The sequence below is a fragment of the Hyperolius riggenbachi genome, chromosome 10 (assembly GCF_040937935.1).
Source record: "Hyperolius riggenbachi isolate aHypRig1 chromosome 10, aHypRig1.pri, whole genome shotgun sequence".
In the NCBI taxonomy this organism is placed as follows: Eukaryota; Metazoa; Chordata; class Amphibia; order Anura; family Hyperoliidae; genus Hyperolius; species Hyperolius riggenbachi.
Window position 1 is genome coordinate 255,874,552 of NC_090655.1, and position 9,290 is coordinate 255,883,841.

General features: G+C 44.1%; 1 protein-coding gene across 1 annotated transcript in view; it reads left to right on the forward strand.

The window, feature by feature from the left end:
* LOC137537113 (uncharacterized) overlaps positions 1-9,290 on the forward strand; it is a 162,792-nt gene that overhangs the window by 54,230 nt on the left and 99,272 nt on the right. The window contains 1 exon segment of the mRNA XM_068259248.1: positions 956-1,092. Within this exon segment, the coding sequence (XP_068115349.1) occupies positions 956-1,092 (137 nt within the window).

The window sequence follows — 9,290 nt, forward strand, 5'->3', positions numbered from 1 at the left end:
ATTACTTGTATCATGTTTTCATTCACCCCTGTTATCATTGTCTGTAATCTTATGTATTGTACAGCACTGCATAATTTATTGGTGCTATATAAATCCAATAAATAATAATAATAATAATAATAATATTCCCAGGTCATATTATACTCCAGCACAAATAATGCAAATACACCCCAATGCCTCAGTGCTGCACCCCTAATGCAAATTAGAAGGAGATGATTGGATACAGGTGTTTGGGCTGGAGGTGAGATACAAGAATTCTGGGGTGGAGAGGGGGACAGGTTATTGTTATATGTGTTACAGTCACTGCTATAGACACCCCAATGCCTCAGTGCTGCACCCCAAATGTAAATTAGGAGGAGATGATCGGATGCAGGTGTTTGGGCTGGAGGTGAGATGCAGGAATTCTGGGGTGGAGAGGGGGACATGTTATTGTTATATGTGTTACAGTCACTGCTATAGACACCCCAATGCCTCCGCGCTGCACCCCAAATGTAAATTAGGAGATGATTGGATACAGGTGTTTGGGGTTGAGGTGAGATACAGTAATTCTGGGGTGGAGAGGGGGACAGGTTATTGTTATATGTGTTACAGTCACTGCTATAGACACCCCAATGCCTCAGTGCTGCACCCCAAATGTAAATTAGAAGGAGATGATTGGATGCAGGTGTTTGGGGCTGGAGGTGAGATACAGGAATTCTGGGGTGGAGAGGGGGACAGGTTATTGTTATATGTGTTACAGTCACTGCTATAGACACCCCAATGCCTCAGTGCTGCATCCCAAATGTAAATTAGATGATTGGATACAGGTGTTTGGGCTGGAGGTGAGATGCAGGAATTCTGGGGTGGAGAGGGGGACAGGTTATTGTAATATGTGTTACAGTCACTGCTATAGACAAATGTGGGAAGCTGTTGCTGGAAATGATTCTGTGTTGTGTAACCAAATAAATCCTATTAGAATGGAAATCAGATGCATCTCCAAGTATCTCTTATGTGGATAAAGCTGCTAATAAAGTTATTCCTCTGGATAATGTGCTGAATATCAGCTGTATATTGTTCCCACAGTGTGACGTGTTTTGTTCCTCTGCATGTAAGGTAAGATGTACTATTACCTGCATCACTCAGATTTACTGTAATAAATAAATTGCATTGTTATAATTAATTTTTTTTTTTAAAGATTCTTTTTATTTTCTTTTAAAAGAGAAATACACACAACAAAAACATTCCCACACGCAGGTGGGGTGAACATTCTCCACATGACATACAATATCGTTCAAATCCGTGCCGATAGCGATTTATCCGCTCCAATTTCCCTCCCCTTATCGATTTAACTTACTATATTTAACAATTACAACCGTTTCCACCTCCTTACATTTCATTACACATATTTGTTGCATACATTCAGCTTATCGTTAGGCAGGGTGGCCGTAGAAGGTATTTCAAGCCGTGTTTTTGTTGCTAATCCAGGGCTTCCAGACCTTGTCAAATTTCTGTGGGCACCCTCTAGCAAGGTATGCCGCCTTATACAGATGGACAGAATCGTTGATTAATTTTTTCCAAAAGGGCAGGGATGGGGGATCCTCTTTCTTCCAGTTAAGAATTATAGATTTCCTATAGTAGTATAGCAGTATTCCCACCAGTGTCTGATGAGCTTTTAGATGTGCTATTCCTGATACTATACCCAATAAGCAAACCATAGGGTCATTAGGGATGGTTATTTTAGTGACTCTAGTTATGAATTCTCTTACCCCATCCCATAGGGGAGATATTTTGGGGCACTGCCACAAGATATGATCTATGTCGGCTGCTGTTGAGCCACATCTCCAGCATGCTACAGGATTGTTAGGGTCGAATTTGGTAAGCTTAGCAGGAGTTAGGTAGGATCTGTGCAGGATTTTAAATTGAATTAGCCTGTCCCTGGAGGCAATAAGGTATTTAAAGGGTTGTATCCAGGCATCCTCCCAGTCCTCATCGTCTATGTTAGGTATTAGAGTCTGCCAGGGTTGCTTGAAGGCGGAAATATGCGGTTCCGTGATCAAGACAACATTTTTATAAATTTCAGAGAGGGCTTTAGGGAGATGACTCTTATGCATAGTCTCTTCCAGCTCCGAGAGGCCGACCCTTACTATATTATTGCCAAATTGTTTGGAAAATGCGTGTCTGATTTGGAAGTACCGGAAGAAATGTGAATTGGGCAGCATAAAGTTATCTTTGAGAGTATCAAATTGGGTTAGGGTTCCAGCTGTTATCAGGTGCTCAACGTGGGTTATTCCTTTAGTTATCCACACTATTGGGTCAGGGATTTTATAGAATTGTTCCAAGGATGGGTTATTCCATAAGGGGGTCTTAGGGGATATTTTATTCTGGGAGGTGTGCCAGCCATTGGCAATATTCCATGCTCTGAGAACCGTTTTGGTATTCTGTGTTAGGTTATATGGTGCTTTAAGGCCTCTGTATATTATTTGGTTGAGTGCTTCAAAGGAACCAAGTGTGGCTGCGTCTAGGGTCGTGGCTGCATTGGAGTCATCTTGAACCAGCCACCACCTAGCAGTCACTAATTGACTTGCCAGGAAATATTTATACAGATCTGGGAAAGCTAGTCCCCCCTCTGTCCAGGGTCTCTGCAACTTTTTAAGGCTGATGGTAGGGTTTCTGTTATGCCAAATAAAACTAGTAAGTATTGAGTTAAGCTGGGAGATAAATTGTTTAGGAACCCATATTGGAGAGTTTCTGAAGAGATATAAGTATTTTGGAAGTAATTTCATTTTTACCAAGTTTACTCTACCTATAAGTGACAAGGGGAGGGTCTGCCAACCCTGAAGTTTCTGTTTGGTATATTGTAACAGGGGAATTATGTTGTTGTCAAGGTATTGGGAGGCGTCTTTCGTGATCCAGACCCCTAGATATTTGGTTTTGGAGACAGTCTCCAGTGGGGAGTGAAGTGTGGGGAGCGGGTTGAGTGGTAGCAGTTTAGATTTGGTCCAGTTTACCCTCAGACCAGACATTGGTGCAAATGTGTTAAAGACCTCCAATACCCCTTGTATCGAGGCCCCCGGGTTCTCTAAATAAACCACCAAGTCATCAGCATACAAGGATACCCTCTCCTCCAACGCCCCCACCCGGAATCCAGATATGCGGGATGATTGCCTGAGTGCGGAAGCTAACGGCTCCATGGCGAGGGCGAAGAGCGCCGGAGAGAGAGGGCACCCCTGCCTGGTTCCCCTATGCAGTCTAATTGTCTCAGATAGTGCAGAGCCAATTTTTATCTGCGACTCAGGGGATTTGTAAATGGTGGTAATCCAAGCTATAATTTTGGCACCGTAGTTGAATTTGGATAGAGTGGCCCAAAGGTACGGCCATTCAACAGAGTCGAATGCCCTCTGTATATCAATAAATGTGAGAGCTTTGGGGGGGGAGTCTATGGTTACTCCACATAAATGAGTGTGAATGCGGCGAAGATTGATATCAGTGGTTTTATGTGGCATAAAACCAGTTTGATCTGGGCTGACGACTTCAGTAATTGAGGAATTTATTCTTTTTGTTATTAACTTTGTGAGGATTTTTAAATCATTATTTAACAAGGAGATAGGTCTGTACGATTGGTGCTCTAAGGGATCTTTGTCCGGTTTTAAAATAAGTATTACATGCGCTTTATAAAATGAAGGGGGTAGTTGGTCTTGGTCTAGACACTGTTGGTATGTTTTCTGTAGGTAAGGGGTTAAGATACGTGAATACCTCTTGTAGAATTCAATTGGTATTCCATCGGGGCCAGGTGATTTGTTAGGGGGAAAGGATGTAATAGCATCTAAAATTTCATCCTCTGTAATGTCTGTTTCCATTGCTGAAGCAACATCATCCTCTAGGGTGGGCAGGTTAAGAGCAGATAGGTGGGTATTCATTTGCTCCTGACTGGTATTAGAGTGAGATTTGTATAGGTCTGTGTAGTAAGAGTGGAATGAGTTTAAGATATGGGCCGGAGATGAGGTAATGTCGCTAGTGGGGAGCTTAATTTCAGGGATATTAGAAAGGGCGTCAGGAGGTCTAGAGATATTTGCAAGTAATTTCCCATTTTTATCTCCTTTTTCAAAAGTCAACTGCCTCCATTCCAGAATGGAAATTTTAGTAATATCAGACATATGGAGATTAAGGTTGCGTTTAGACTGCATAAGGGATTCATACGTAGAGTCTGTGGGGTTGTTTGCGTGTTCCAGTGCTGCCTGCTCCTCGGCATCTTGTAATGAGGTATGGGCAGACGCATATTCCCTCCTTTTGGCTGTTATTTGATTGATATATTCGCCTCTTATGGTAGCTTTAAAGGCATCCCAGACCATTTGTACGGAGGCTGTACCCTCATTTAACTCCCAGTATTGTTGTATAGCAAGTGTAATTTTGTCACCAATATCTTTATCTGATATCCATTTAGGGTCTAGCCTCCACAAATTCTTATCGTGAAAAATCCCAATTTTGCAAACAATTTCCAGTGGGGCGTGGTCAGAGAGGCCACTCGGAAGATAAGCAGCACTGGAAACACATTGAAGAAAATCTGCGTTAGCAAAAGCCAAGTCTATTCTGGCTGCTGATCTATGTGTAGCTGAGAAATGTGAATATGCAGTTGATTGAGAGTTTTTCCATCTCCAAACCTCACATAGTGAAAGAGCGTCCGCCCATCCACACAGATCAGAGTTAGGGAGTCGTGTGGGATTGGTGGAGTCTTTGCCCATTTTTATGATGTCATTAAAATCACCAATGATTAGTAACTTCGCAGGGAGAAACTTCTGTAAAGCAGCTGTGATAAGGTCCAGTAAGGATCTCTGCAAGGGTGGTGGTGCATATAATCCTACAATACATAATATCATCCCAGCCACCATGAGTTTAATAATTATAAATCTACCCTCATTGTCTATGTGTGAGCTTATAACTTTATGCGTTAAAGATTTATTAATTAGAATAGATACGCCTCTAGAAAAGGAGGAGTACGTTGAGTGTAGGGCAGTGGCGACCCATTGTTTCTTTAGAGACTTAGTCAGCATACCATCAAGATGAGTCTCTTGGAGGATTAATATATGTGGTTTATATTTAAGTAGATACTGGGACATTAGGGACCTTTTAAACGGGGAGCGCAGACCTCTGACATTCCATGATACAATGCTTAAGGGGGTCTCCATTGGCCTGACTTTAGAATGTTTAGGAGGGAGAGGGGCCAGTGATCAATCAATGTGTTAGAGCCGGCAGGTCTCGAACAACCATAGGACATGTGGAGATACATGGATACTTAACAATAAACTTCTATAAACCCAAGACTAAACAATTACCCTGCTGTAGTGAATTGAAAACTATACAGTACTACAGCTTTAATCCCAACACTAACAGAGTAGCGTAGAACCCAGCTATATGTGCCGGGTGCTAGACCACTCCTCGCTAACCAACACACAACAGAGATAGAGAATTAGGGGAGAGCAGGGAGAGTAAGAAAAGGTGAAAGGGAGAAGAGTAAAGGCTAGAGGGGGAAACAGAGAGGGTAGGGGATTAGTTAGAAAGGTTAAGAAGAAGTTGAGGGCGTGCGATGGCTTGGGGGTCCCACGCCCGGCTTCACCCGGTCAGACCGGGGGTACAATTTTAAACCGTTGCAAACTCTAGATATAAAAAGTTAAGCTAACCCACTCAGGATTGTTTATTGTGCATACAACATACCTAGAGTATGCCAAGTGCCCTGGCCCTCATGTACTTTCTCTGATCATTTGCTGAGTGTGAGCTATTGTGATCTTCAATAGTACAAAGAGGGCGTCTGTTAGCGTTCAGAGGTATAGCACTCTGCTTGGGAAAGGGACTGTATTAGTGCTATATGTATATGATGTGGCGGCTTCCCATCTATTCCCCCCCTCTCCAGGTCTAGAGAGTGAAACTGTACAGCAAGATTCTGTGTATCTAGCAATGATAACTAAACTGGTGTTAATGTAGAGAAACAGCACCTTCCGCTGAATCTGCGTGTAGTTATATTCAATGTCATGTTCCTCCAGACGGGCATCACGTCCCACAGAAATACATGTTATTGCTGAGTGTGATCAAAAAGGATGGATTTAAAGTATATCACCAACAGAGCACCATATGTTATGAAGGAGGGGCCCCGGTGATATAGGCCAGGAGGGACTCAACTGCAGGCCCTAGGTGACCGCCCCGATAGTCCGGTTGAGGTGTTGGCTCGGCCCCGGAGGGCGGAGGAGGACAGATCGGGCGCAGACCGGGGTATAGGCCAGGAGGTGGCCCAGTGACGGGGCCCGCTACCCTAGCCGCTCCCCGTCCACCCTCCACAGCCGAGCCACAACAAGGATATTTCACCATCTCGGGCTCTCCCCCGCGCCCACAATCCAAAGCGCCTCCGCCCTCCACCCCAGTGGTGAAAGCGGGGGACAGGGCAGGCGCCAGCCGGTGTGTAGGCCAGTAAAACACTGACCCATTGACGGGGCCGGCTACCCACTCCCGTCCCCTGCTACCCCACGGGCGACAACCAGGCAATTGTTATAATTAATGAGGCCATTGTAGGCTCAGTGTTTGTAGCCAGAACTCTCTGTAACATTGCAGGTCTGTAGTCTGTCACTGGTGATGGTCAATGAGATGTAAATATTTCTCAGTTGATGCAAAATACAGTAAACATTTTTGTAAATTTATGCAGCTTAAAAAAATGGACCAGTTGAATGAAGTGGTTTAAGATTAGTCCAATTTCAAGCTGCATACATTTGCACAATCCTGCAGCAACTAGGACAGACACAGGCTTGTTCCCATCCCAACAGGGTGACTTCCATTCACCTCCATCCACTACACAAGATTCTGCCACAAAATACCAGATGCCATTGCCGACCTTCACACTACCCGGACTACAGAGCTGAGTCAGAGATACCCTTCAGTATGGCCGCACTGTGATGGGCAACACTACAGGTGGAATGGTAATGTTACCAATATTCTACTGTCCCCCTCACTAACTTGTACATAACACTAAGGCTGGCTTCACACTGTATATCGGAGGTGCGGTGCAGCAGCCGCACCGCCAAAAACAGGCCATCGGGGAATCCCCGTTACTATGCGGTATTCCCTGTCTGGCATCAGGCATGGTCGGAAGAGCCCATTTCCGTTTCAGGGACAATTCCGCATGCAGTCATACCGAAATTCCGCATACCAGCACATTCCGGCGGTATTCCGCATGTATTTTCCGTAATTTTTATCCGGACTTCCGTAATTTTCGAATGATTGTGTCTATGTTGTCTATTGTCAATAAAGTTGTTGCATATTACGGAAACGTGATTGAAAAGTGTACTTTCGTAAATTTCCGCCTTTTTTTACGAAAATGCTGTTTTTTTATATGCGCACTGTTTGGGGGTGTATTTGTATGAGCTGCGATCACTCGGAAATGGCTTGACCGATTTGAACGAAAGTTGGTATACAGATTCCTCACTACCTAGGATGATATATTCTGATGGTCTCGTGTCCCCCCTGCACACCTGGGCGGAGCCACAAACAGCCAATCAGATTTCCTTGCTAGATAAACAGCTTCCATTCAACACATTTCTGATCATGATTGGTCAACTCATTCCGCATCTCCTGATTGGTCAATTCATTCCGATTCCGATTTTGCCGGAATTCCGCATTCCGGTTTGAAATTTCCGGATTCCGCGGAACAATGCGGAAACCCCAATTCCGGCGGAATTTCGGTATTTTAGCTTCCGCGGAATTCGGAAGCTCATGCCTGTCTGGCATCCGTCCAAGCAGGAAGTGATGAGCACTTGCGGTCACTTCCTGTTTTGGGTATACAGAAGAGTATTGTAAAAATACGCTTCCATGCATGAGCATCACAACAACGCTGCACCGCCACTACCAACTGTTAGAAACTGTTCTAAATCACCTTGCTTCGACACCATCAACTTCTTACAGTTGCGTCTTACAGACTGTGAGATAACTTGACTCTCAACACAGCAAGCAGGAGATAGACTTTTCTCAGGCTTCTTCAATGTTTACGGAGTTTATTCAGGAAACAAAAATACAGATAGATACAGTTCATCATATCCTAGCCACGCCAATCTTCATGTTGCGTTACAAGCTTCTTGATTAGACTTCCTGCTGAAGTCAATCAGGTACCTTCTTTCTAACCTAAGTTACACTAGACTACCTATGTACAGCATACATTATATCAGATTACAGAAAGGAATGAACATACTTAGAGGTCCCAGTCAGCATTGCGAGCTAGTGTGAAAGTAAGAAGCAGAGTGAGCTCCCATAGCTCACTCGGGCTTTAATACCGACTAGGAAAGAGTTAAATATGACATCATCTTCGCCATCCCCTAGATCAGACTATTGGTGGACCCACTCGTGGAGTCATCATACACACCTACTCGATTAATATTCAATGCAGCTTCTGACATACATACAAGAATGTGGATATTTATAAAACATGGCTGATGTTTATTGTTCTAGTGGCGTACATGCCCAGGTCAGGGAGACCTGTGGCCTTGTCCATAGAATTTTTAAAATCCATGGGTTGGCATAGACTTACACACACGTCGATGCAGATACGTACGCTAGCGCAGTTTTGCAAGTTCCTCAGATCAAGCACTTCCGGTTCACTGCAGGTAATATGAAAGCACACACACATTTTCATTGCCCTGTGGTAGTAGTGTGGTAAATTGCTAAGCCTCACCGCACCAGTGTGAAAGGGCCCTAAGGATCCTTTTACCTTATATCAGTTTCTGTCTGCTGTAACTGAAAAGTACAACTGATGTGCAGTGCACAGTCCATGTTTCCCTATGGCCTCTTTTACAATATACAGTGAAACATGTAAGCTTTTTCACAATGTACTGCTGTAGAGGAAACAAAAAACACATTAAAATGCAACGCATTGAAGTGCATTAAGTGTAAAAGGGCCCTCACTCTCTTCTATCTATTCCTAACAGTAACCCATCCTACATGTACGTAAAACTGAACCCGCCTACCAATGCGTAACACTAACCCACCTACACCTAGCACTACCCTCCTAGCTACCCTAACACTAACGCCTTCTACACTACCTGCTCCTGCCTATACCTAACCCTCCTACACCTAACCCACCTTTTGAAATAGGTAAAGTAGACTTTACCTATTTCAACAAAATGGATAGTTTATCCAGACCAAACTTTTTTCGGGTGGGGGACGGCTCCAGCAGTGTGGCGGTGTGTCACAGCCCAAGCTGACCTGTACCGTTAGGGAGAATCCCTACATGTTTCACTGGCCTCTTCCAGCTTCCTCGGAGGGGGCGGTGCATGGCTGCT